Source organism: Ascidia mentula, chromosome 3 (assembly GCF_947561715.1).
Source record: "Ascidia mentula chromosome 3, kaAscMent1.1, whole genome shotgun sequence".
NCBI classification, from domain to species: Eukaryota; Metazoa; Chordata; class Ascidiacea; order Phlebobranchia; family Ascidiidae; genus Ascidia; species Ascidia mentula.
In genome coordinates this window covers 10,586,361-10,614,317 of record NC_138568.1, presented here as the reverse complement: position 1 = coordinate 10,614,317, position 27,957 = coordinate 10,586,361, and the positions used below count along the sequence as shown (strand labels likewise).

The following is a 27,957-nucleotide window of genomic DNA, read 5'->3' as shown; positions in this document are numbered from 1 at the left end:
AATCAGACCGATGATTGCGGATGTACAATTTTCACAGGAAGATGCGGTGAGTAAATCGTTTATCAAACTCAAGTGTATTGTTTCTTTCAATTATTTCTTGTTTTGGTATTATAGTATGTTCGGGGTGTGTTGTTGGAGATACAACATATCAGGTAAGGTTTGAAATCACTTGTTATGTCGCCAGTTTACAAGAAAGTGCGTTAAATTTAGGTTGGTGAGACTTGGACTGATGGGTGCATGGAGTATACGTGTCAACCGAATCCAGACGATAACTGCTTCACAACAATTTCACGAAATATTGGCCAGTGTGCGGGTCCACCGGATTGTCCTAATGGCGTCAATGACTTTCGCCACGAATACGATCCAGTTGGCAGCAGTTGCTGTCATACTTACAGATGCGGTAAGACAACCATTTCATTCTCAACACATTTCCCAGTTTTACACTTAATGTTTTTCAGAATGCAAATATTATACGATCGACGGTATTCAGTATGAGGTATGGGTCAAATGGTGATAAGTTTCGGGTTATCTTTAGTGTTGTCATAACTCTTTATTGTTAATTTGTGAAGGTGGGAGATACCCTTCCTGATCCTAACGATCCGGACTGTCAAGAGATTGTGGTTGTCAGTCGAAATCTGTCCAATTGTCCATCTATAGAATATGAACCAACATACACTTGTCCTAATATTGATTGTGGCGTTTGTGGAGAAGAAGTGTTTGACTATGATGATATTTGTTGTGGGATCGTAAACAAGTGTGGTAAGTCAAAATAGAAAATGAATCATTTTTGCTGTTTTATGATATTTCTGAAGGACGCATATTGGTATTTCTATGAAAATTAGTTTTGGTGCTGGGAAATGCCCAACGTGTAGACCTGTGTCACAATGCAAAGTCATGCATCAGCAAGCAAAGCAGTGACGCAATTAAGTTAAATTTACGGTTGAATGAGCGCACATGTGCGTGCTGTTGTCATGGCGAATTTTAGGATGTTTGGGGCAGTTTTAGTGGGGTTTCGGCTATTTTAATGAGGTAGTTACTTGATGGTGGGTGCTGCTGAAAATTATGGTGAAAATGGAGCAAAAAATTCAGGCTGTATTTGTGAAAAAATGAATCGTTTAAGTGTCCAATCATTTTTGATTTTTTGAAAGATTGATCCCATATCTACAAATTTTGATGAAAATTAGTGTGTGAAAAAATGGTTTAGCCGCCCCCCTGGGGCCATTTGCCACCCTGGTTACTCAGTATTTTGGTAAAACAAGCAACAAAAAATGAAACCTAATTTTGCAGAAAATTGAATCGTTTAACTGCCCACTCATTTCCGTTTTTGTGTAAGTCCCAACTCTTCTCTATGCAATGGCATCAAAGTTAGCTGCTGAAAAAGTACCTAAGCAACCCTCCAGGGCTGGTTATGACCCCCCCCCCCCCCCCTGTTAGTGATATGATCTTCCAGGAGGCGTAAAAAGTCCTTGCTCTGTACAGTTTCATCCAGGAGCAGCATTTTTTTTTTAACCTTGAAGAATATTAGGTCCCTATGTAAGTCACAAGACCCATCAACGGTTGTTGGGAAACAAGTGGAACAGTCACCAGGTGCATTATTGCAGAGGGCCTTGAAAACAGAATTTGCCCCATTTAATACCTATATAGGTCCTTAACAGACTTTCGTGCTTTTTACTTTGTGTTTCATGAATTTTGTCGCCTGATACAGTTTGTATATTTTGTTGCAGTCCCCAAGACGTGTTCAAACATAACATGCGGCGATGATCAGGAAAGGGTTTTGAAATCAAATTCGACTTGTTGTGAAGAGTACGAATGTAGATGTAAGTGAACTTGAGGAAGAAATTATTTGTTTATATGTTTTTTACGTTTGACAACTTTATTGAAGGCAAATGTAGTGGCCTCGGAACTGGAAATCCCGAAATATTTCAATGCAAACAAGCCTTGGACTTTACAGGAAATTGTACCTACCTTGTAACAAAGGTGAGTTTTCTACAAATATGATTTTGTTATTTCCAAATCTATTATTTAACTTACCAAAATGATTTCAAGTGGTTTAAACGCATGGATTACTTGTTTGGCAAAACCTTCTTTTGTTTATGTTGTTAGTTTTAAAGTTTTTTACATTGATAGTTTGCATGTTGCAGAATATGTTCTTTTTCTATTGTTACAAAATACGGAGTGTTTAGAAATCAATTATGTTTTTGTCACTAAATAACAAAACCATCCTCGGTTCATTTAAAGTAATTGTTATTTAATTTTTAGCCAGTGGACAGTGACGATTACGAAGTGACTGCCAAGCAGGGCTTCTGCACTGAATTATATCCAGCAAGACAATTTACTGCCAACCAACTTTGTTTGGAAAGTGTATCTGTTAGATATTACAGTTTCATGTTTGAAATATTTCCAATCACCAGCCAGGTTTGTTTATCTGTATTATTTGGATACGTCAGTATCTCTTTTGTTCTTCTTACTAAATTGTGATGATGTAGGTCGAACTTAATGACGTCGTTATTACCGGATACGATCAAGGCGGTTTGAAGTTAGAACGAAGTGTAATTAACCACGGTTCCATTGCGTATGCCACACATATAACGTTGGATATATCACCGTTCGGTTTATTGGTGGAATATCGAAACCCGGAAGTTGCGACAAATCCCAATGCAACAGGAAGTTTTGACATCTATCAGTATTCGAGTCACACCGAAAATGGAACATCAGGTTTATGCGGTAGGTTTAAGTGATTTTAAAAGGTTTTCTTATAGTGATTGGGTTATTGCATTGTGACAAATTTCACACAGGAAACTGCAACGGGGATGGAAATAGCGACGGTGAATGTCCAGATATTCCACCAGTCGACCAACAAGAATTTGTTACAGACTCTACATGTGCGCCACCTTGCGGTACAGGCGACTCTTGCCAGCAGGAGTCTTGCAAAAACATCGTACCTTGCGTTGTTTGCAAAAACTGCACGAGTTTTGGATTTAATGACCCATGTTTGGAATTGAGTAATGCTGCTTTTGGTAAGTGTTACAAGACTTTAGTACGACAACACCGAAACTGTATGTGTGCGTAATACAACCATATTAAATTGATTCCAGCCCAATGTCATCAAGGGATCGATGTCAGTCAATTAGAACTTCAATGTTACGAGGAGCAATGTTACACCGATGCAGACGATCTGTCGGCCATCGAAGCTCAATGTACCATTTGCACGTCCAACTTTATTCAACAACATGTTTCATATTGTGAAAACGAAGGATATTGTGAAGATTATGATTCCGTTTTTAATTGCGACACTGGTACATGAATATTTTATTGTGCATCGTAACAGAATTGTCAATCACGACTGTTTAAATTAATTTTAGAAACTGGATCCTGTCCTGGTGATCAAGTTTATCAAGTTTGTGTGGATAGTTGTGAGAAAACGTGTGATCACGTTGTTGCTTCCAGCACTCCTGCATGGCACGCTTCCTTCCTTGAACATTATCCCTCCTATACTTACAATCCTCCTACGGCGCCACAATCGGTATGAGATAGTTAGTTGTTATCATTTCCTGCAGATGATACCTTAAACCAGACTTATATCTTCGACAGGCTGAAGGATGTGAAACAAATATTGTTTCCAAATGCGAATGTCCTCAGGGTTACGTTTTGAAAACTTCAAGTGAAAGTGAATGTGTGAAGGAAGAATGTATGTATTTTACTAAAGATGAAACCGTTTCGACAAGGTCGAGGTCAAATGGTTTTGTTTAATTAGGTTGCTGTGACGATACACCTCCATGCAGTGATATAAACACCAACTTTATTCCTGAAACTAATCAGACCGATGATTGCGGATGTACAATTTTCACAGGAAGATGCGGTGAGTAAATCGTTTATCAAACTCAAGTGTATTGTTTCTTTCAATTATTTCTTGTTTTGGTATTATAGTATGTTCGGGGTGTGTTGTTGGAGATACAACATATCAGGTAAGGTTTGAAATCACTTGTTATGTCGCCAGTTTACAAGAAAGTGCGTTAAATTTAGGTTGGTGAGACTTGGACTGATGGGTGCATGGAGTATACGTGTCAACCGAATCCAGACGATAACTGCTTCACAACAATTTCACGAAATATTGGCCAGTGTGCGGGTCCACCGGATTGTCCTAATGGCGTCAATGACTTTCGCCACGAATACGATCCAGTTGGCAGCAGTTGCTGTCATACTTACAGATGCGGTAAGACAACCATTTCATTCTCAACACATTTCCCAGTTTTACACTTAATGTTTTTCAGAATGCAAATATTATACGATCGACGGTGTTCAGTATGAGGTATGGGTCAAGTGGTGATAAGTTTCGGGTTATCTTTAGTGTTGTCATAACTCTTTATTGTTAATTTGTGAAGGTGGGAGATACCCTTCCTGATCCTAACGATCCGGACTGTCAAGAGATTGTGGTTGTCAGTCGAAATCTGTCCAATTGTCCATCTATAGAATATGAACCAACATACACTTGTCCTAATATTGATTGTGGCGTTTGTGGAGAAGAAGTGTTTGACTATGATGATATTTGTTGTGGGATCGTAAACAAGTGTGGTAAGTCAAAATAGAAAATGAATCATATTTGCTGTTTTATGATATTTCTGAAGGACGCATATTGGTATTTCTATGAAAATTAGTTTTGGTGCTGGGAAATGCCCAACGTGTAGACCTGTGTCACAATGCAAAGTCATGCATCAGCAAGCAAAGCAGTGACGCAATTAAGTTAAATTTACGGTTGAATGAGCGCACATGTGCGTGCTGTTGTCATGGCGAATTTTAGGATGTTTGGGGCAGTTTTAGTGGGGTTTCGGCTATTTTAATGAGGTAGTTACTTGATGGTGGGTGCTGCTGAAAATTATGGTGAAAATGGAGCAAAAAATTCAGGCTGTATTTGTGAAAAAATGAATCGTTTAAGTGTCCAATCATTTTTGATTTTTTGAAAGATTGATCCCATATCTACAAATTTTGATGAAAATTAGTGTGTGAAAAAATGGTTTAGCCGCCCCCCTGGGGCCATTTGCCACCCTGGTTACTCAGTATTTTGGTAAAACAAGCAACAAAAAATGAAACCTAATTTTGCAGAAAATTGAATCGTTTAACTGCCCACTCATTTCCGTTTTTGTGTAAGTCCCAACTCTTCTCTATGCAATGGCATCAAAGTTAGCTGCTGAAAAAGTACCTAAGCAACCCTCCAGGGCTGGTTATGACCCCCCCCCCCCCCCCCCTGTTAGTGATATGATCTTCCAGGAGGCGTAAAAAGTCCTTGCTCTGTACAGTTTCATCCAGGAGCAGCATTTTTTTTTTAACCTTGAAGAATATTAGGTCCCTATGTAAGTCACAAGACCCATCAACGGTTGTTGGGAAACAAGTGGAACAGTCACCAGGTGCATTATTGCAGAGGGCCTTGAAAACAGAATTTGCCCCATTTAATACCTATATAGGTCCTTAACAGACTTTCGTGCTTTTTACTTTGTGTTTCATGAATTTTGTCGCCTGATACAGTTTGTATATTTTGTTGCAGTCCCCAAGACGTGTTCAAACATAACATGCGGCGATGATCAGGAAAGGGTTTTGAAATCAAATTCGACTTGTTGTGAAGAGTACGAATGTAGATGTAAGTGAACTTGAGGAAGAAATTATTTGTTTATATGTTTTTTACGTTTGACAACTTTATTGAAGGCAAATGTAGTGGCCTCGGAACTGGAAATCCCGAAATATTTCAATGCAAACAAGCCTTGGACTTTACAGGAAATTGTACCTACCTTGTAACAAAGGTGAGTTTTCTACAAATATGATTTTGTTATTTCCAAATCTATTATTTAACTTACCAAAATGATTTCAAGTGGTTTAAACGCATGGATTACTTGTTTGGCAAAACCTTCTTTTGTTTATGTTGTTAGTTTTAAAGTTTTTTACATTGATAGTTTGCATGTTGCAGAATATGTTCTTTTTCTATTGTTACAAAATACGGAGTGTTTAGAAATCAATTATGTTTTTGTCACTAAATAACAAAACCATCCTCGGTTCATTTAAAGTAATTGTTATTTAATTTTTAGCCAGTGGACAGTGACGATTACGAAGTGACTGCCAAGCAGGGCTTCTGCACTGAATTATATCCAGCAAGACAATTTACTGCCAACCAACTTTGTTTGGAAAGTGTATCTGTTAGATATTACAGTTTCATGTTTGAAATATTTCCAATCACCAGCCAGGTTTGTTTATCTGTATTATTTGGATACGTCAGTATCTCTTTTGTTCTTCTTACTAAATTGTGATGATGTAGGTCGAACTTAATGACGTCGTTATTACCGGATACGATCAAGGCGGTTTGAAGTTAGAACGAAGTGTAATTAACCACGGTTCCATTGCGTATGCCACACATATAACGTTGGATATATCACCGTTCGGTTTATTGGTGGAATATCGAAACCCGGAAGTTGCGACAAATCCCAATGCAACAGGAAGTTTTGACATCTATCAGTATTCGAGTCACACCGAAAATGGAACATCAGGTTTATGCGGTAGGTTTAAGTGATTTTAAAAGGTTTTCTTATAGTGATTGGGTTATTGCATTGTGACAAATTTCACACAGGAAACTGCAACGGGGATGGAAATAGCGACGGTGAATGTCCAGATATTCCACCAGTCGACCAACAAGAATTTGTTACAGACTCTACATGTGCGCCACCTTGCGGTACAGGCGACTCTTGCCAGCAGGAGTCTTGCAAAAACATCGTACCTTGCGTTGTTTGCAAAAACTGCACGAGTTTTGGATTTAATGACCCATGTTTGGAATTGAGTAATGCTGCTTTTGGTAAGTGTTACAAGACTTTAGTACGACAACACCGAAACTGTATGTGTGCGTAATACAACCATATTAAATTGATTCCAGCCCAATGTCATCAAGGGATCGATGTCAGTCAATTAGAACTTCAATGTTACGAGGAGCAATGTTACACCGATGCAGACGATCTGTCGGCCATCGAAGCTCAATGTACCATTTGCACGTCCAACTTTATTCAACAACATGTTTCATATTGTGAAAACGAAGGATATTGTGAAGATTATGATTCCGTTTTTAATTGCGACACTGGTACATGAATATTTTATTGTGCATCGTAACAGAATTGTCAATCACGACTGTTTAAATTAATTTTAGAAACTGGATCCTGTCCTGGTGATCAAGTTTATCAAGTTTGTGTGGATAGTTGTGAGAAAACGTGTGATCACGTTGTTGCTTCCAGCACTCCTGCATGGCACGCTTCCTTCCTTGAACATTATCCCTCCTATACTTACAATCCTCCTACGGCGCCACAATCGGTATGAGATAGTTAGTTGTTATCATTTCCTGCAGATGATACCTTAAACCAGACTTATATCTTCGACAGGCTGAAGGATGTGAAACAAATATTGTTTCCAAATGCGAATGTCCTCAGGGTTACGTTTTGAAAACTTCAAGTGAAAGTGAATGTGTGAAGGAAGAATGTATGTATTTTACTAAAGATGAAACCGTTTCGACAAGGTCGAGGTCAAATGGTTTTGTTTAATTAGGTTGCTGTGACGATACACCTCCATGCAGTGATATAAACACCAACTTTATTCCTGAAACTAATCAGACCGATGATTGCGGATGTACAATTTTCACAGGAAGATGCGGTGAGTAAATCGTTTATCAAACTCAAGTGTATTGTTTCTTTCAATTATTTCTTGTTTTGGTATTATAGTATGTTCGGGGTGTGTTGTTGGAGATACAACATATCAGGTAAGGTTTGAAATCACTTGTTATGTCGCCAGTTTACAAGAAAGTGCGTTAAATTTAGGTTGGTGAGACTTGGACTGATGGGTGCATGGAGTATACGTGTCAACCGAATCCAGACGATAACTGCTTCACAACAATTTCACGAAATATTGGCCAGTGTGCGGGTCCACCGGATTGTCCTAATGGCGTCAATGACTTTCGCCACGAATACGATCCAGTTGGCAGCAGTTGCTGTCATACTTACAGATGCGGTAAGACAACCATTTCATTCTCAACACATTTCCCAGTTTTACACTTAATGTTTTTCAGAATGCAAATATTATACGATCGACGGTGTTCAGTATGAGGTATGGGTCAAGTGGTGATAAGTTTCGGGTTATCTTTAGTGTTGTCATAACTCTTTATTGTTAATTTGTGAAGGTGGGAGATACCCTTCCTGATCCTAACGATCCGGACTGTCAAGAGATTGTGGTTGTCAGTCGAAATCTGTCCAATTGTCCATCTATAGAATATGAACCAACATACACTTGTCCTAATATTGATTGTGGCGTTTGTGGAGAAGAAGTGTTTGACTATGATGATATTTGTTGTGGGATCGTAAACAAGTGTGGTAAGTCAAAATAGAAAATGAATCATATTTGCTGTTTTATGATATTTCTGAAGGACGCATATTGGTATTTCTATGAAAATTAGTTTTGGTGCTGGGAAATGCCCAACGTGTAGACCTGTGTCACAATGCAAAGTCATGCATCAGCAAGCAAAGCAGTGACGCAATTAAGTTAAATTTACGGTTGAATGAGCGCACATGTGCGTGCTGTTGTCATGGCGAATTTTAGGATGTTTGGGGCAGTTTTAGTGGGGTTTCGGCTATTTTAATGAGGTAGTTACTTGATGGTGGGTGCTGCTGAAAATTATGGTGAAAATGGAGCAAAAAATTCAGGCTGTATTTGTGAAAAAATGAATCGTTTAAGTGTCCAATCATTTTTGATTTTTTGAAAGATTGATCCCATATCTACAAATTTTGATGAAAATTAGTGTGTGAAAAAATGGTTTAGCCGCCCCCCTGGGGCCATTTGCCACCCTGGTTACTCAGTATTTTGGTAAAACAAGCAACAAAAAATGAAACCTAATTTTGCAGAAAATTGAATCGTTTAACTGCCCACTCATTTCCGTTTTTGTGTAAGTCCCAACTCTTCTCTATGCAATGGCATCAAAGTTAGCTGCTGAAAAAGTACCTAAGCAACCCTCCAGGGCTGGTTATGACCCCCCCCCTGTTAGTGATATGATCTTCCAGGAATCGTAAAAAGTCCTTGCTCTGTACAGTTTCATCCAGGAGCAGCATTTTTTTTTAACCTTGAAGAATATTAGGTCCCTATGTAAGTCACAAGACCCATCAACGGTTGTTGGGAAACAAGTGGAACAGTCACCAGGTGCATTATTGCAGAGGGCCTTGAAAACAGAATTTGCCCCATTTAATACCTATATAGGTCCTTAACAGACTTTCGTGCTTTTTACTTTGTGTTTCATGAATTTTGTCGCCTGATACAGTTTGTATATTTTGTTGCAGTCCCCAAGACGTGTTCAAACATAACATGCGGCGATGATCAGGAAAGGGTTTTGAAATCAAATTCGACTTGTTGTGAAGAGTACGAATGTAGATGTAAGTGAACTTGAGGAAGAAATTATTTGTTTATATGTTTTTTACGTTTGACAACTTTATTGAAGGCAAATGTAGTGGCCTCGGAACTGGAAATCCCGAAATATTTCAATGCAAACAAGCCTTGGACTTTACAGGAAATTGTACCTACCTTGTAACAAAGGTGAGTTTTCTACAAATATGGTTTTGTTATTTCCAAATCTATTATTTAACTTACCAAAATGATTTCAAGTGGTTTAAACGCATGGATTACTTGTTTGGCAAAAGCTTCTTTTGTTTATGTTGTTAGTTTTAAAGTTTTTTACATTGATAGTTTGCATGTTGCAGAATATGTTCTTTTTCTATTGTTACAAAATACGGAGTGTTTAGAAATGAATTATGTTTTTGTCACTATATAACAAAACCATCCTCGGTTCATTTAAAGTAATTGTTATTTAATTTTTAGCCAGTGGACAGTGACGATTACGAAGTGACTGCCAAGCAGGGCTTCTGCACTGAATTATATCCAGCAAGACAATTTACTGCCAACCAACTTTGTTTGGAAAGTGTATCTGTTAGATATTACAGTTTCATGTTTGAAATATTTCCAATCACCAGCCAGGTTTGTTTATCTGTATTATTTGGATACGTCAGTATCTCTTTTGTTCTTCTTACTAAATTGTGATGATGTAGGTCGAACTTAATGACGTCGTTATTACCGGATATGATCAAGGCGGTTTGAAGTTAGAACGAAGTGTAATTAACCACGGTTCCATTGCGTATGCCACACATATAACGTTGGATATATCACCGTTCGGTTTATTGGTGGAATATCGAAACCCGGAAGTTGCGACAAATCCCAATGCAACAGGAAGTTTTGACATCTATCAGTATTCGAGTCACACCGAAAATGGAACATCAGGTTTATGCGGTAGGTTTAAGTGATTTGAAAAGGTTTTCTTATAGTGATTGGGTTATTGCATTGTGACAAATTTCACACAGGAAACTGCAACGGGGATGGAAATAGCGACGGTGAATGTCCAGATATTCCACCAGTCGACCAACAAGAATTTGTTACAGACTCTACATGTGCGCCACCTTGCGGTACAGGCGACTCTTGCCAGCAGGAGTCTTGCAAAAACATCGTACCTTGCGTTGTTTGCAAAAACTGCACGAGTTTTGGATTTAATGACCCATGTTTGGAATTGAGTAATGCTGCTTTTGGTAAGTGTTACAAGACTTTAGTACGACAACACCGAAACTGTATGTGTGCGTAATACAACCATATTAAATTGATTCCAGCCCAATGTCATCAAGGGATCGATGTCAGTCAATTAGAAATTCAATGTTACGAGGAGCAATGTTACACCGATGCAGACGATCTGTCGGCCATCGAAGCTCAATGTACCATTTGCACGTCCAACTTTATTCAACAACATGTTTCATATTGTGAAAACGAAGGATATTGTGAAGATTATGATTCCGTTTTTAATTGCGACACTGGTACATGAATATTTTATTGTGCATCGTAACAGAATTGTCAATCACGACTGTTTAAATTAATTTTAGAAACTGGATCCTGTCCTGGTGATCAAGTTTATCAAGTTTGTGTGGATAGTTGTGAGAAAACGTGTGATCACGTTGTTGCTTCCAGCACTCCTGCATGGCACGCTTCCTTCTTTGAACATTATCCCTCCTATACTTACAATCCTCCTACGGCGCCACAATCGGTATGAGATAGTTAGTTGTTATCATTTCCTGCAGATGATACCTTAAACCAGACTCATATCTTCGACAGGCTGAAGGATGTGAAACAAATATTGTTTCCAAATGCGAATGTCCTCAGGGTTACGTTTTGAAAACTTCAAGTGAGAGTGAATGTGTGAAGGAAGAATGTATGTATTTTACTAAAGATGAAACCGTTTCGACAAGGTCGAGGTCAAATGGTTTTGTTTAATTAGGTTGCTGTGACGATACACCTCCATGCAGTGATATAAACACCAACTTTATTCCTGAAACTAATCAGACCGATGATTGCGGATGTACAATTTTCACAGGAAGATGCGGTGAGTAAATCGTTTATCAAATTCAAGTGTATTGTTTCTTTCAATTATTTCTTGTTTTGGTATTATAGTATGTTCGGGGTGTGTTGTTGGAGATACAACATATCAGGTAAGGTTTGAAATCACTTGTTATGTCGCCAGTTTACAAGAAAGTGCGTTAAATTTAGGTTGGTGAGACTTGGACTGATGGGTGCATGGAGTATACGTGTCAACCGAATCCAGACGATAACTGCTTCACAACAATTTCACGAAATATTGGCCAGTGTGCGGGTCCACCGGATTGTCCTAATGGCGTCAATGACTTTCGCCACGAATACGATCCAGTTGGCAGCAGTTGCTGTCATACTTACAGATGCGGTAAGACAACCATTTCATTCTCAACACATTTCCCAGTTTTACACTTAATGTTTTTCAGAATGCAAATATTATACGATCGACGGTATTCAGTATGAGGTATGGGTCAAGTGGTGATAAGTTTCGGGTTATCTTTAGTGTTGTCATAACTCTTTATTGTTAATTTGTGAAGGTGGGAGATACCCTTCCTGATCCTAACGATCCGGACTGTCAAGAGATTGTGGTTGTCAGTCGAAATCTGTCCAATTGTCCATCTATAGAATATGAACCAACATACACTTGTCCTAATATTGATTGTGGCGTTTGTGGAGACGAAGTGTTTGACTATGATGATATTTGTTGTGGGATCGTAAACAAGTGTGGTAAGTCAAAATAGAAAATGAATCATTTTTGCTGTTTTATGATATTTCTGAAGGACGCATATTGGTATTTCTATGAAAATTAGTTTTGGTGCTGGGAAATGCCCAACGTGTAGACCTGTGTCACAATGCAAAGTCATGCATCAGCAAGCAAAGCAGTGACGCAATTAAGTTAAATTTACGGTTGAATGAGCGCACATGTGCGTGCTGTTGTCATGGCGAATTTTAGGATGTTTGGGGCAGTTTTAGTGGGGTTTTGGGCTATTTTAATGAGGTAGTTACTTGATGGTGGGTGCTGCTGAAAATTATGGTGAAAATGGAGCAAAAAATTCAGGCTGTATTTGTGAAAAAATGAATCGTTTAAGTGTCCAATCATTTTTGATTTTTTGAAAGATTGATCCCATATCTACAAATTTTGATGAAAATTAGTGTGTGAAAAAATGGTTTAGCCGCCCCCCTGGGGCCATTTGCCACCCTGGTTACTCAGTATTTTGGTAAAACAAGCAACAAAAAATGAAACCTAATTTTGCAGAAAATTGAATCGTTTAACTGCCCACTCATTTCCGTTTTTGTGTAAGTCCCAACTCTTCTCTATGCAATGGCATCAAAGTTAGCTGCTGAAAAAGTACCTAAGCAACCCTCCAGGGCTGGTTATGACCCCCCCTGTTAGTGATATGATCTTCCAGGAGGCGTAAAAAGTCCTTGCTCTGTACAGTTTCATCCAGGAGCAGCAATTTTTTTTTTAACCTTGAAGAATATTAGGTCCCTATGTAAGTCACAAGACCCATCAACGGTTGTTGGGAAACAAGTGGAACAGTCACCAGGTGCATTATTGCAGAGGGCCTTGAAAACAGAATTTGCCCCATTTAATACCTATATAGGTCCTTAACAGACTTTCGTGCTTTTTACTTTGTGTTTCATGAATTTTGTCGCCTGATACAGTTTGTATATTTTGTTGCAGTCCCCAAGACGTGTTCAAACATAACATGCGGCGATGATCAGGAAAGGGTTTTGAAATCAAATTCGACTTGTTGTGAAGAGTACGAATGTAGATGTAAGTGAACTTGAGGAAGAAATTATTTGTTTATATGTTTTTTACGTTTGACAACTTTATTGAAGGCAAATGTAGTGGCCTCGGAACTGGAAATCCCGAAATATTTCAATGCAAACAAGCCTTGGACTTTACAGGAAATTGTACCTACCTTGTAACAAAGGTGAGTTTTCTACAAATATGATTTTGTTATTTCCAAATCTATTATTTAACTTACCAAAATGATTTCAAGTGGTTTAAACGCATGGATTACTTGTTTGGCAAAAGCTTCTTTTGTTTATGTTGTTAGTTTTAAAGTTTTTTACATTGATAGTTTGCATGTTGCAGAATATGTTCTTTTTCTATTGTTACAAAATACGGAGTGTTTAGAAATGAATTATGTTTTTGTCACTATATAACAAAACCATCCTCGGTTCATTTAAAGTAATTGTTATTTAATTTTTAGCCAGTGGACAGTGACGATTACGAAGTGACTGCCAAGCAGGGCTTCTGCACTGAATTATATCCAGCAAGACAATTTACTGCCAACCAACTTTGTTTGGAAAGTGTATCTGTTAGATATTACAGTTTCATGTTTGAAATATTTCCAACCACCAGCCAGGTTTGTTTATCTGTATTATTTGGATACGTCAGTATCTCTTTTGTTCTTCTTACTAAATTGTGATGATGTAGGTCGAACTTAATGACGTCGTTATTACCGGATATGATCAAGGCGGTTTGAAGTTAGAACGAAGTGTAATTAACCACGGTTCCATTGCGTATGCCACACATATAACGTTGGATATATCACCGTTCGGTTTATTGGTGGAATATCGAAACCCGGAAGTTGCGACAAATCCCAATGCAACAGGAAGTTTTGACATCTATCAGTATTCGAGTCACACCGAAAATGGAACATCAGGTTTATGCGGTAGGTTTAAGTGATTTGAAAAGGTTTTCTTATAGTGATTGGGTTATTGCATTGTGACAAATTTCACACAGGAAACTGCAACGGGGATGGAAATAGCGACGGTGAATGTCCAGATATTCCACCAGTCGACCAACAAGAATTTGTTACAGACTCTACATGTGCGCCACCTTGCGGTACAGGCGACTCTTGCCAGCAGGAGTCTTGCAAAAACATCGTACCTTGCGTTGTTTGCAAAAACTGCACGAGTTTTGGATTTAATGACCCATGTTTGGAATTGAGTAATGCTGCATTTGGTAAGTGTTACAAGACTTTAGTACGACAACACCGAAACTGTATGTGTGCGTAATACAACCATTTAAATTGATTCCAGCCCAATGTCATCAAGGGATCGATGTCAGTCAATTAGAAATTCAATGTTACGAGGAGCAATGTTACACCGATGCAGACGATCTGTCGGCCATCGAAGCTCAATGTACCATTTGCACGTCCAACTTTATTCAACAACATGTTTCATATTGTGAAAACGAAGGATATTGTGAAGATTATGATTCCGTTTTTAATTGCGACACTGGTACATGAATATTTTATTGTGCATCGTAACAGAATTGTCAATCACGACTGTTTAAATTAATGTTAGAAACTGGATCCTGTCCTGGTGATCAAGTTTATCAAGTTTGTGTGGATAGTTGTGAGAAAACGTGTGATCACGTTGTTGCTTCCAGCACTCCTGCATGGCACGCTTCCTTCTTTGAACATTATCCCTCCTATATTTACAATCCTCCTACGGCGCCACAATCGGTATGAGATAGTTAGTTGTTATCATTTCCTGCAGATGATACCTTAAACCAGACTCATATCTTCGACAGGCTGAAGGATGTGAAACAAATATTGTTTCCAAATGCGAATGTCCTCAGGGTTACGTTTTAAAAACTTCAAGTGAAAGTGAATGTGTGAAGGAAGAATGTATGTATTTTACTAAAGATGAAACCGTTTCGACAAGGTCGAGGTCAAATGGTTTTGTTTAATTAGGTTGCTGTGACGATACACCTCCATGCAGTGATATAAACACCAACTTTATTCCTGAAACTAATCAGACCGATGATTGCGGATGTACAATTTTCACAGGAAGATGCGGTGAGTAAATCGTTTATCAAATTCAAGTGTATTGTTTCTTTCAATTATTTCTTGTTTTGGTATTATAGTATGTTCGGGGTGTGTTGTTGGAGATACAACATATCAGGTAAGGTTTGAAATCACTTGTTATGTCGCCAGTTTACAAGAAAGTGCGTTAAATTTAGGTTGGTGAGACTTGGACTGATGGGTGCATGGAGTATACGTGTCAACCGAATCCAGACGATAACTGCTTCACAACAATTTCACGAAATATTGGCCAGTGTGCGGGTCCACCGGATTGTCCTAATGGCGTCAATGACTTTCGCCACGAATACGATCCAGTTGGCAGCAGTTGCTGTCATACTTACAGATGCGGTAAGACATCCATTTCATTCTCAACACATTTCCCAGTTTTACACTTAATGTTTTTCAGAATGCAAATATTATACGATCGACGGTATTCAGTATGAGGTATGGGTCAAGTGGTGATAAGTTTCGGGTTATCTTTAGTGTTGTCATAACTCTTTATTGTTAATTTGTGAAGGTGGGAGATACCCTTCCTGATCCTAACGATCCGGACTGTCAAGAGATTGTGGTTGTCAGTCGAAATCTGTCCAATTGTCCATCTATAGAATATGAACCAACATACACTTGTCCTAATATTGATTGTGGCGATTGTGGAGAAGAAGTGTTTGACTATGATGATATTTGTTGTGGGATCGTAAACAAGTGTGGTATGGTTTTGTCTGCATTTTTGCGAACCTTTTGTTCCGTGTTGAAATTTTTTTTCTTGCAGTTCCTCGAGTGTGTAGCAATGTTACATGTGGTGAAGATCAGGAAAAGGTTCCCACAAGTTTTGACGGATGTTGTCAGAGCTACAAGTGTCAATGTATTTTGATTGGAACTCCGCTTGTGTCGCATACTTATTAAACTTTTCATCGTTTTAGGTAAGTGTGTTGATCTTGGATCATCTACATCATCGGGATTTTCTTGTTCCCAACAGTTCAATTTCACCGGCAATTGTACTTATCTTTTGGTGAAGGTTAGCATTATTCGATTCGATTTGCTTGAGCTTCTTTGGAACCGTTTTGGTATTTTCTAGGAAGTGAACGGAGATGATTATCAGGTTTCTGTCGATCAAGGCTTTTGTACTGATATATACGGTTCGGTCTTTGTTGCAAACCAGATGTGCTATAAAAGTGTTTCCATTCGTCTGCTTGACCACAACTTTGTCATATATCCCTCTTCGGGAAAGGTATGTATTTGGAAAGCCGTAAACCGCAATTATGCTGAAACCGCTTCCTTTTGCGTTGTAGATTACCATTGACGGCATTGAATATCTTCACCTTACTTACCAAGACACTGATGTAACTATTCGTAAAATGGAAGTTCTACGTTTGAACGTTACCTATGTTTCCCACATTGAGCTCAAATATACACCACCCAACGAAAAGAATGGATTTGAACTAGAATATCACAACCCCATGATCGGTTTAACCGCCATGGCTGTCGGATCGTTCAGTGTCCGATTATCACTTGGTGCTGAAAGCAATGGAACCACGGGTGTTTGTGGTAAGTGAAATTGGCAAACAACACAAATCGTTTGCAGTAAAGACTGGCGACTGCGTTACTAAAATTGTAAACAATATGTTTTGGTGAATAAAATGTTTACAATTTACTGGAAATATCATCAAAATTTACATTAATCTTACTTCGTCATGAACACAAACAAGGAAAACTACTGATTTTTTACCAGGTAACTGTGAGAACGGCGGCAATACTGGTGACGAATGTTTGACCGTTGCCCCAATCGAAACATCTGAGTTCTTGGAGGACGATCAGTGTTTACCTCCGTGTGGCACAGGTGATACCTGTCAGGAGGAGAGATGTAAACAGATCAGTCCGTGTGTTGTTTGCAAGAACTGTGATGATTTTGGTCTCACTAACCCTTGCGACGCATTGTCAAACACTGTGTTTGGTGAGTAATTTAAACATTCAAAATTCGCACTTGATTACCTAATTCTAACGACGTATAAAATTCTATGGCTGGTGTAGTCAAGTTTCTGTCCAAAGCATCGGTTTTGTTTAGCAAACTGTCATGATGACGTGGATCTCGTGGAACTTCAACGTCAGTGCAACGAGACTCAGTGTTTCGGAGAGAACGAAAACATCGATGCAGTCAGATCGCAGTGTAACGTGTGCACATCCCAATACTTACAACAGCACATTTTGACATGTGTGACGTCAGGACACTGTGGCGAATATCAGCAAGAACTCAATTGCGGGGAAGGTAAATATTTAATACTTATGATAAGAAGTCAGATGGAAATTCTGCTAACTTTTTAGACCAAGGTTCATGTGAAGAAGGCGAAGTTTACGAATCTTGCATTGAGGCCTGCGAAGCTGAGAAGAGCTGCGACGATATTAATGGAATCTCGGTATGATAAGCGTTCGCTCTCAGTAGGGTAATTTTTGTAATTGAACAACCCCTATATGCACATGTACACGAAACGTAGTTTGGTTAAGGTCATCACCAGTCCAGACAAAAAAAATAGGCACGCTACTTTTTGATGCCAGAATTGATAAAAATTGTGATCGTCCGGTTACATTGTACGCTATTGCCTCAAAATCATGAGCATTTTTCGAGCCTTTTTAGCCATCCTGGCGCGTCTCAAGACGAATATTATACTGCACTATGTCACTATGAATCCACATTTATCAACATAAGCACGTAGAAAAACAGCACTAATTGCTCTTGCAAAAAAGAACAAATATCGGAAATAAGCACGGTTTGGTAACCCTAATTAAGGTACGAATTGGTATAGAGGTTAAAAATATTCCTGTATTGCTGTAAAAGTTATTTGTTTGTCATGCAGTTAACGCCATGCAACCAGTCGTATGTGATGGGCTGCACTTGTCCAGAGGGTTACGTGTATCGAAATTCGGCAAGCAAGGAGTGTGTTAAAGAAGAATGTAAGCACATTAAAATCTTCAAAATCCTTCCACTTTGGTTTAGTTTTTAAGGAATATTTTTACTAGGTTGTTCGTGCCCTCCAGCGCCCCCATGCGAGGAGGGTGAAAACTTTTCCCCAGTACCTGACGGGGTAGATGATTGTGGATGCGACAATTACACTGATGTTTGTGGTAAATATCTGTCGTTTGTTTTCTGTTATTGCTTACAGCTATTGATCTTTTAAATGAGCCTAAAACGTTTTACGTTAGTTGAATGATGGCATACAGCTTTCGAAATATTCTCAAGCATTATTTTAAACCAAGAAATTGTGATATTAAATAAAGATTGTTCTTTTCCACAATGAACTAAAAATATTGCAATCAAGGATGAATTAAGGTTGGCAACAAACTTAGTTTAAAAACTAATTGTAGGCAGTCACACTTATTTTCTTCACAATAGTAATAAAATATTCTCATCTAGAAGATTTGCCCCTAGCTCGTTTTCCCAGGTAAAAAAATACCTTGTTTTGTTTTAGAGTGCACCCCGAAGTGCATTAACCCAATAAACAACGAACCTATCTCTGCGGGCAGCAGCGTTCCGTCCCAGGACGGTTGTGGTGTGTATAACTGCCCTGAATACGATCCCTCACAAAATCCTCTATGTCACGACGCTGAAGTGACGTACAACAGGAATCCGTGCCACACAGAATCGTGCACCGGCGAAAAGATTCCAAAATACACAAACGACCCTTCTTTATGTTGTCCCGAAATGACCTGCGTTTGCCCGAACGTCACCATACCCGTGTGTACAAACGAATATGAGAAAATTGAAAACACATCGGGCGAGTGTCCAAAGGCTTCGTGTGTGTGCGATTGTCCCGAGCTGGGTGCCAACTGCACGTCTATGCCTGGATGCAAAGTGAACATCACCAAAACATCTTCAGGGTTATGCGTATGTCCACTGGAGTGGATTTGTGAACCTAATCCTGATCTCTGTCCGATACCACCTACTTGCACGAAGTGTCAAACCCGCGTTGCAGTTTCTACTGTGCCCGGCGAATACGAATGTGATGCTGACTGCAGTGTGTACCAATGCCAACCTCTCAGTTGTCCGTCATATACACAACCAACCTTACCCTGCCCTCAGTACCACAGAGAGATCACGTATTATGCGGAGAACGATGACGACGAGTGCTGTCCAATGAAAAAATGCGAGTGCAAACCTCCATCTGAGCTCCAAGTCGAGTGTCCGATGTGGTACGATTACGAATGTTACGATTCAGATTTTATAAAAAATCGCACGAATGACGCAAGCGAGTGCTGTCCCGAATACAAATGCGAGTGCGATCAGGTTGTGTGTCCAGAGCCTATTACTTGTATATGGATGACCTTGGAAACCAACTGGCCTCCACCAATTCCCACGGGTGAATCACATGAAGATGTATGTTGTGCCACATTTGAGTGTACGTGTGTTAATGTGTCGTGTACACCAAGACCGGAAAGTTGTCCACAATATCAGAAACTCGACAGGAGGGATAACACAACGAATCCCTGTTGTCCGATATACACGTGTATTTGCGATCCGACCCAATATCCGCCCGAATACGAGTTGCCTGTTAACAAACCTTCAGCTGATGGTACGTGTACACTTCCCGGTCAAAAACCCGAACCTGAAACAGATGACACAGGTTGCTTGAAGAACTGTGTTTGCTATCCCGGAGAAGATGTACTTGATCACTGCACCGAGTACAAGGCAATTTCAAGCGTGTGCACAAGTCCTAGAGTCGTCAACACAATGGTTTCTCCTGCAGATAATCTCGACTACGTTTGCTGCCCCAAGGTGAACTGCACCTGTCCATCGTGTGGTTCAGGTTATGTGAGCAGAGAGCAGATAGAAGCGGAACTGAAACCTGGAGAAGTTGTGAGTTTGGCCGAACCTGTTTCGGAATGCTGCCAAGGCTACAAGGCAATTTGTAACACAACTGCCAACCCCAATTGCCCCGAGTTTTCTTGCAATACAGGTTTCAAACGAGTACGAAATGATTCCAATGAAGGTTGTTGTCCTGCGTACCATTGTGTTTGTGACGAAGCTTTGTGCGATTCGGCGCCACCCTGTCCAGCACCCAAGGAACTTACAAGCGAAAAGGGAGAAGACGATTGTTGTCGCGTTTATGATTGTTCTTGCCCCCCTGACACAACGGCGGACCTTGTTTGTACACTGCCGAAGGTGAAAGCTTCCACTTCAACAATCTGTCCCGCCAATTACTGCAGGTGTCCAGATATTTGCTCAACAGAACCAACCATCAACTGCACCAGCCAACCGGGGTGCCGCGCTGTGGCCGACGAGCGAGATGAGTGTGATTGTGTTGTGAGCGCATCTTGCGTCGCTGATCCATCGCCATGTGACGGTCCACCAGATTGCCCTCCTTGCTATTCACCTCAAGAATCTGGTACGACGTTAGTTATTGATAAATGTAACACCAGTTGTCCCTCTTACAAGTGCGAAAAAGATGAGTGTCCGTCAAACGCAGAACTGCCACCTCTTTGCCTTTGGAATTCAGTTGTTCCCAACATAACTGACCCTTGTTGTGTCGCGTATGATGTTATATGCAACACTGCTAAATGTCCGTACGTGGAATGTCAAAACGGTTATCACAAAGCAGAGCTACATGGTGTTTACTGGGATGATGAGGGCGATTGTACCCCAGGTCTGAGGTGCTGCCCGAAAGAGGAATGCATTTGCGATGTTTGCATTTACAACGGCCAGCAGTTCCAAGTGGGCCAAGAATGGACAGAGCCCGAAGTAAGCTGCAACGTGATGATGTGCACTGGGAATAAAACTGGCAATTGCTTTCAGGTCATTGAGCGCAAGCCGTTTTGCAACATTTACGCTCCAAATGGCACTCTTATTATGCTAACAGTCGGAACCAAGTTGCCCTTTGAAAACGAACCGTGTATGTCAAAAGAATGCAAACTTAGCTACTTTGACAACGAGTGTCACACATTTTCCGTCAACAGTCGGGAAGTTTGTCCCCCGCCTCCAAACTGCGACATATTCCACACCTTACACACAGAGCAATTGGAGGGTGTGTGTTGTGCTCAGCATACGTGTATTTGTAAACCGTGTGGCTCGGATTATGCGGGCGAACCTGGACGTGACATGAACTCGTACGAAGTGGAAGTGAACGAGACACTTAATCAGAATCCGAATCAGATTTGCTGCCCGCGTTCGCAGTTTCAATGCGCGGGAAACGAGGTGTTGCAGCATGTGTGCGAACAGTGGAATCTCACTTGCGGTCCAGGGAAAGAGAGACTGCGCATAAATGGTATCGAGGAATGCTGTCCTAAATTTATTTGCGTGTGCAAGCTGTGTCCGAAGATAATCAATGATGTGGCTGATCACGCGTGTCATTTAATATTTAACAAAACTCTGGAAGAAAATCCCCTCCAGGAATGTTGTCCGGCGACCAAGGTGGTTTGCATGAATGACACAAGCTGTTGCGGAAGTTATTACGAGTCGTACGAGGAAGTAGAAGCCAGACTTCGACTTGGAGAAGAAGTTTCGTACATCGAGTCTAGTCATGAATGCTGTCCGGAATACGAACCGGTTTGCAAAGAGGACGTGGAGTCGAGTTTAACATGTGCGCCATATAACCTCACGTGCGAGACTGGATATAAACCACAACGCAACAAATCTGACATTGGCTGCTGCCCGGCATATCACTGTGTGTGTGATGAATCACAGTGCCCCGCTAAACCATCTTGTGAGCCTCCCAAAGAATACAACTTGACCGGAACTATTGGGACATGTTGTCAAGTCTACGGATGTGTTTGTCCACCAGATGCTAACGAAACCTTAGTGTGCGAACCACCCGAGGGTCGGTTCGAAACCAGCTCTGTTTGTCCAACAAAGTACTGCAGATGCCCAGAATCTTTAGAATGTCCGGTGAATCCTGATGTTACAAACTGCTCTTCAAACCCCGGCTGTCGCGTCGAGGTTATAGAAAGAGATGCTTGCGATTGTGTTGTCAACACAACTTGTGTAAATGATCCCTCCCTGTGTCCTCCTGAACCCGACTGCGGAGCCTGTCTTGAACCGATTGACTCGGGGTTACTGCCAGGGGTTGGAGACTGTCAAGCAACTTGTACAAACTACACTTGTCAACGAAAGTCCTGCCCACCTTCATCAGAGCCACAGATTTGCAGTCTTGAACAAGTGAGCACAACGTACGTGGATTGTTGCCCGACCTACACAAAAACGTGCAAGCCAGGCACGTGCCCTCCCACCAGCTGCAACTCTGGGTACACAACGCGATTTTACGGAAATTATTACGACACAACCGAGGAGTACTCGTGCTCGCCTCCACTTAATTGCTGCCCCATCCTCGAGTGTGAATGCAGCTCTTGCTTCGACGACAACGGGCAAATACGAGCTCTTGGCGCAATTTGGCAAGACGCCGAAGATCCATGCGTTTTGCACGTTTGTTCCACTACAGTCGGTTTAGATGGTTGCTTCACTGTTAATACTCAACCTCCAGAATGCACATATGAAGATAAATTATACCCTCCGGGCGCGTATGTGCATACTGGAAATCCTTGTACTTCGTTGTTTTGTCAGCAGGAGATAACAGAAGCAACATGTACTACAACTTTTGTGCCTCAAACCGTCAACTGTCCTGGACCACCCTTCTGCGGCGAGTTTTTCATTCCAGAGTCAACATATCCACCTGGAGAATGTTGTCCAACTTACAAATGCATCTGCAACGATTGTGGACAAAACTACCCTGGGCCAGGACCGTCACGTGAGCTTGAATGGTATGAGATCGTGGTTAAAATGACTCTAGAGGAAAACGAAAACCAATACTGTTGCCCTCTGGTGAAAATCATATGTGATGAGAGTGCTCTTCATCAATGTCCCGGCTACAACATGACTTGCCCAGTGGGTCAATACCTCATAGAAGGTAATAGCACCCATCCATGTTGCCCAAGTCATGAGTGCCGTTGCCGCGAGTGCTGCGTGGCGCCCCCTATTGACCCTTCGATGGTATCCGAGTGCCAGGAAATCATCGAGGTTCCGATTGGAAAAAATCCAAACTACTTGTGCTGTACGGAAAAGGAGGTTGTGTGCAAAGAAAACAATCCATGTTGTGTTGTGCCGGAATGCGGGGATTACAAAGTCGCACAAGAATCGAACATAATGAATCCGAATACCAGCTTCTGCTGTCCGACGTACGAGTGCGTTTGCAGCGGCGAGTGCTACCCAGGTTACGAAACCCGTGAACAACAAGAGGCATTGCTTAAACCAGGTCAAGAAATTGTTCTTCACACATTTGATGATTGCTGTCCGATATACAGAATAGTATGCAGTCCAAATGCGGATAACTCAATCGATTGCGCCCAGTACAACATTCAGTGTACGAGCCCGTTCAGAATACAAAGAAACTTAACGGACCACGGATGCTGCGGCGCTTATCACTGCGAATGCTACAAAGAACTCTGTGGAAACATACCAGAGTGTAATCCGCCGAAATCTCTCGTATTGAAATCTTCAGCAACGGGTAATTGCTGCCACGAGTACGAATGTGAATGCCCGCATGAAAATACCAACATTACCTGCGTGGGTTCGGAAATCGTCAGTTACACGGACACAGAATGTCCGACAAAATACTGTCGCTGCCCAGACACGCTGGATTGCCCGGTTAACGCCGCAATGAACTGCACCAATAAACCTGGATGCAAAGCTACTGTTACAGAAAGAGACTCGTGCGGTTGTGTTCTCAGTGCATCTTGTTCGCAGGACGAATCACTTTGTCCACCAGAGCCAGATTGCGGACCTTGCTTCGAATTGAGCCCATTGCCGGCACCTCCAAATATTGGCGACTGCGACTCGACGTGTCACGCCTACACGTGTGTACGATCACCTTGTCCTACAACCAATCTCACAGCTTGCCAATTCGAGACTGCAGTAACGCGGCATGATGATAACGGATGTTGTGCAATAGAAGAACTTCTTTGTCTTCCCGGCAGCTGTCCGGAGCTTTTTTGTGGCAACGACTTCGTAAAAGTAATACACAATGACAGCATTGATGCCTTGTATAACTGCACCGGAAACTTGGGATGCTGCAAGCGCGAGGAATGTATTTGCAACGTCTGCCACCAGAACGGATCCACGTTCAAACTTCATGAAACATGGCTGAACAGTTCTAATCTTTGTCAACGTCACCGCTGCACCGAACAACGTGGTGAAGACAGTTGTTACGTCGTAAATGATGTACTCCCACATTGTATATATAACAGTGATTCCTATCCAATCGGCGCTACAATTGAAACACACAACCCATGCATTTCTTTACGCTGTATTGAGCGTTTCCACAGTGCTGGCGTCTGTACCCACGATTTTGAGTTGGACTACGTAACATGTCCTGCGCCACCTGTATGCAACTTATTCTTCTTGCCGGTCGCCCACTTAGATCCCAACGAGTGTTGTGCAAACTACTCTTGCGAATGCGCTTTTTGCGGGTCCGACTACTTGGGTCCGGAAACCGGTCGAGTTTTGGAGTGGTATGAAACAGTTCGAAATTACACTTTGGAGGAAAATCCAAATCAAATCTGTTGTCCCCAAGTCAAAATTATTTGCAATGAAGAGGTTTTAAACCAGTGCCCGACGGCCAACTTAACCTGTGAATTTGGATACGAAAAAGTGAAACTTCCTACGAGTCACCTGTGCTGTCCATTGTACGCGTGTCAGTGCCAACCTTGCCGCGAACACACGGAGCCAGCACTTGGTGATCTCCATACTTGCGAAGTGATTGTACTGAAAACGGAAGAAGAAAATCCAAACAGCGAATGTTGCCCAGAGTCGAAGAAAGTTTGCCGGGGTGAATCGTGCTGTACAGTGCCCTCGTGTGGCGATAATGAAGAAGCGGTCAAGACTGGTGCAATGGATCCGACCACAAACTTTTGTTGCCCCATGTAAGTATTTTACGTTGGTAGATATTACAAGAAACGGCATTAAATTCCTTCATAAAGAAAGCATGGAATTTTGACATGTTGTAACAGAGTATACTCTGAACAGATATGAATGTCAATGCAAGGATGCGCATACCCTGCATTCCGAGTGTGAATTTATGAACTTCACCTGCTCTGTGGGATTTAAACGAGTCAGAAACAATTCGTGGGATGAATGCTGCCCGACTTACTACTGTCAGTGTGAAACATGCGCTGTGGACGGAATTCCTTACCCGGTAAATACACTTTTTTAATCGTTAATATAAATTCGATAGTAAGCCTTGACCTGATTAATTATTCTTCAAGGTTGGTTCAAGTTGGATTGACAGTAATGATCACTGCACAGCAGAAGAGTGCGTGCGTGTTGGATTAGGATGCCCTTTTGTCAATAAAACAACCAAATATAATTGCGAACCCCTGAATGAAACCGAGTGTCTACTGGTAAGTTGCTATGCATTTTTGCCTTGAGAATAGGGCGCAAAAAAAATATATTATTTTGAAGTTTACTGACGCGACATAGCAGTAAAGCATGCGAATAAGTAAGAATGGGCTCAGCTGTTCTTACCAAAATAAATTGTCGACAGATTAACGAGTTTGTGGCTGTACCTTTTAAACAGTTTATATTTTGTTGGTCAAACATTAAATTCGGTCCCGGCCCAAACCAGATTCATACAACACCACCCTTTTGCTTACGTGGGTTCTAAAAATTTCAACTAACTACAAATATAGAAAACAAATATTATGTGTTTACTTTTCACAATTTCTATGGAAGTTTTAAAAACAATGTAAAAAATTTCTTGTTTTTCTAGTCCGGCGGCCAACTTGTCCCAACTACATCAACTGAAGGATGCTGCAAGGAATGTAAGTCGCTGTCAAAATGGTTTCGATACATCTTTTTTTCGCACTGCTGTAAATAAAACCATTTACTCCATTTAAGGCAAGGCATGTTTTGCAACTGATCACCATGACTGGGTGGAAATTGAGAACCCTGACAAACCCGGAGTGAATTGCACCTCAACGGAGCAAATTAATGTTCCCATTTGCGACGGGGCATGTACTACTACATCGGAATACAATGTGTACGTTGATATTAACTATTGCAACTTACATGTTTTACTCGACTATATTGTTTCTAACTATTTTTTCCACTTGTTATAGCACCAATAATTCATTTGTGGTTTAGAAGCTGTCAACATATAAATTATACTATTTGCGTATGACAGCATTTTTTTCTGAAGAAAGCATAGGTTAAAGATATATAGGTGTATATGATATGCTGCAGTGAATTTAAATGAACTCTAAACTTCTGATTCGTGTAGGAATACCGGGGTGTACGATTCTGTGTGTCGGTGTTGCAAAGCTTCACACAGCGACCAACTAAGCGCCGATCTCACCTGTACTGATGGAACAACTTACAGTCTTGTGTATGATTTTGTTAACGAGTGCGCTTGCCACGAAACGCAATGTGTTCCATAATCATTAATTGGAAAAGTCGCATTTGGCCTCCAGAAACAAACTAAAATTTCAATTGAACTATAACTGTATCTACTGGTGCTCTTACTTTTACTGGTGCTTTTTCAAACTGGTTGTTTGATTTTCATTTATGTTCACATGTAACTGTATAAGGAAAGCCAGATGTGTTTTAAGTGCGATGATGTTGCATTCGTAACTTTAGTTGCGACTCTCGTGCGAACGCATCTGGTTTACGTATGTACCCCTATTAGCAAAAAGTGTTATGTTTTTTACACAACTGCCATAGGTGTATTGCGGTTCAGGCCTTTCTTCTTTCCTTTTTCCTTCCCTCTCTTTTCTTGACCCCTTCCCCGACTTCTACTTGCTCGTATTCATACTTTCTTGCTTTTCGCTTTTTCCCTTTCAAAACTCCCCCTGCTCGCAGTCTCCCGTGCCAACTAACTCTTTTCAGCTCTATCACAAGTTTGCTTGCTTCCTTGCTCTCTGTCTCTTGCCTTGTGCACATAAGTAATCTTCTTCTCTTTCTTCTTTATTCACTTCCTCCTTATATTCATCCCTTCCTCCTTCCTACCAACCCCTCATCATATACAGCCATCACAGTTTGGCATTTTTTTGTTCTTCCCTTTGCTCATCTTCCTTTCCTTCTGCAAAGCTTCTGCTGCTTCCCTTGCACTATACCCCATGCTCTATCCCCTGCTCTCTCCACGCGCGTCTTTCCTGACTTTGCATGCTTCTCTTCTCTATCCACATTTCTCTTCCACTCTTCATTGCACACGTTGCTTGTTGCAATGTATGCTGCTCTAATAATTCAAACTCCATTTACTCTTCTTTGCTTACTAACACCTTCTTCTTATTTACCAATCGTGTTCGGCTCTACACCCCCTCTTCCCCACCTTCCCTACCCTTCTTTCCCTGTCCCCTCCCTTTTCTCTTAATGGCAACTCTCTTGCTCTCCACTTGCACCCCTTCCTTGTGCTGGCAACCAGCAAGAGTTGCTTTTCTTTTCTTCTGCAACATAATTTTCCTCATTGAAGAAAATTGTGCTCTTTCGACAAATTAACAAAAAAGAACTATCTCACCAATTTGTCATCCCTTGCCATACACCGCATACGCCTTGGCAGTTTGTGCAACATGTTAATATAGATAAATACGTCGTAGGTTTCATTGCGACACTAAATACACAATGCACCCTACTGTGGTTAAAATTGATGTTTACGTTTTGGATGGTTTCAACGGCCGATAAAATACAACACATACACCA

At 40.9% G+C, this 27,957-nt stretch overlaps 1 protein-coding gene across 1 annotated transcript; it reads left to right on the top strand.

Annotated features, from left to right (window-relative positions):
- The first annotated feature begins 10 nt into the window (after positions 1 to 10).
- On the top strand, positions 11 to 26,699 carry LOC145895595 (uncharacterized). The gene is made up of 72 exons (XM_082984397.1): positions 11 to 46; positions 115 to 152; positions 211 to 400; positions 570 to 759; positions 1,725 to 1,817; positions 1,883 to 1,977; positions 2,260 to 2,415; positions 2,487 to 2,724; positions 2,796 to 3,017; positions 3,096 to 3,296; positions 3,363 to 3,523; positions 3,592 to 3,688; positions 3,755 to 3,859; positions 3,928 to 3,965; positions 4,024 to 4,213; positions 4,272 to 4,309; positions 4,383 to 4,572; positions 5,540 to 5,632; positions 5,698 to 5,792; positions 6,075 to 6,230; positions 6,302 to 6,539; positions 6,611 to 6,832; positions 6,911 to 7,111; positions 7,178 to 7,338; positions 7,407 to 7,503; positions 7,570 to 7,674; positions 7,743 to 7,780; positions 7,839 to 8,028; positions 8,087 to 8,124; positions 8,198 to 8,387; positions 9,345 to 9,437; positions 9,503 to 9,597; positions 9,880 to 10,035; positions 10,107 to 10,344; positions 10,416 to 10,637; positions 10,716 to 10,916; positions 10,983 to 11,143; positions 11,212 to 11,308; positions 11,375 to 11,479; positions 11,548 to 11,585; positions 11,644 to 11,833; positions 11,892 to 11,929; positions 12,003 to 12,192; positions 13,151 to 13,243; positions 13,309 to 13,403; positions 13,686 to 13,841; positions 13,913 to 14,150; positions 14,222 to 14,443; positions 14,521 to 14,721; positions 14,788 to 14,948; positions 15,017 to 15,113; positions 15,180 to 15,284; positions 15,353 to 15,390; positions 15,449 to 15,638; positions 15,697 to 15,734; positions 15,808 to 15,997; positions 16,060 to 16,152; positions 16,211 to 16,305; positions 16,366 to 16,518; positions 16,580 to 16,835; positions 16,873 to 16,918; positions 16,997 to 17,241; positions 17,353 to 17,553; positions 17,610 to 17,701; positions 18,140 to 18,236; positions 18,303 to 18,407; positions 18,752 to 25,187; positions 25,291 to 25,459; positions 25,530 to 25,664; positions 26,033 to 26,084; positions 26,161 to 26,302; positions 26,543 to 26,699. The coding sequence occupies exons 1-72, from the start codon at positions 11 to 13 to the stop codon at positions 26,697 to 26,699; spliced, it is 16,224 nt and encodes a 5,407-aa protein (XP_082840523.1).
- The last annotated feature ends 1,258 nt before the right edge of the window (positions 26,700 to 27,957 follow it).

Coding starts and splice junctions, on each gene's coding strand:
- LOC145895595 (XM_082984397.1), top strand. CDS start 11: ATGATTGCGGATGTACAATTTTCACAGGAAGATGCG. Junction 10,036..10,106: donor TATTTCCAATCACCAGCCAG/GTTTGTTTATCT, acceptor GTGATGATGTAG/GTCGAACTTAATGACGTCGT. Junction 14,151..14,221: donor TGGAACATCAGGTTTATGCG/GTAGGTTTAAGT, acceptor AATTTCACACAG/GAAACTGCAACGGGGATGGA.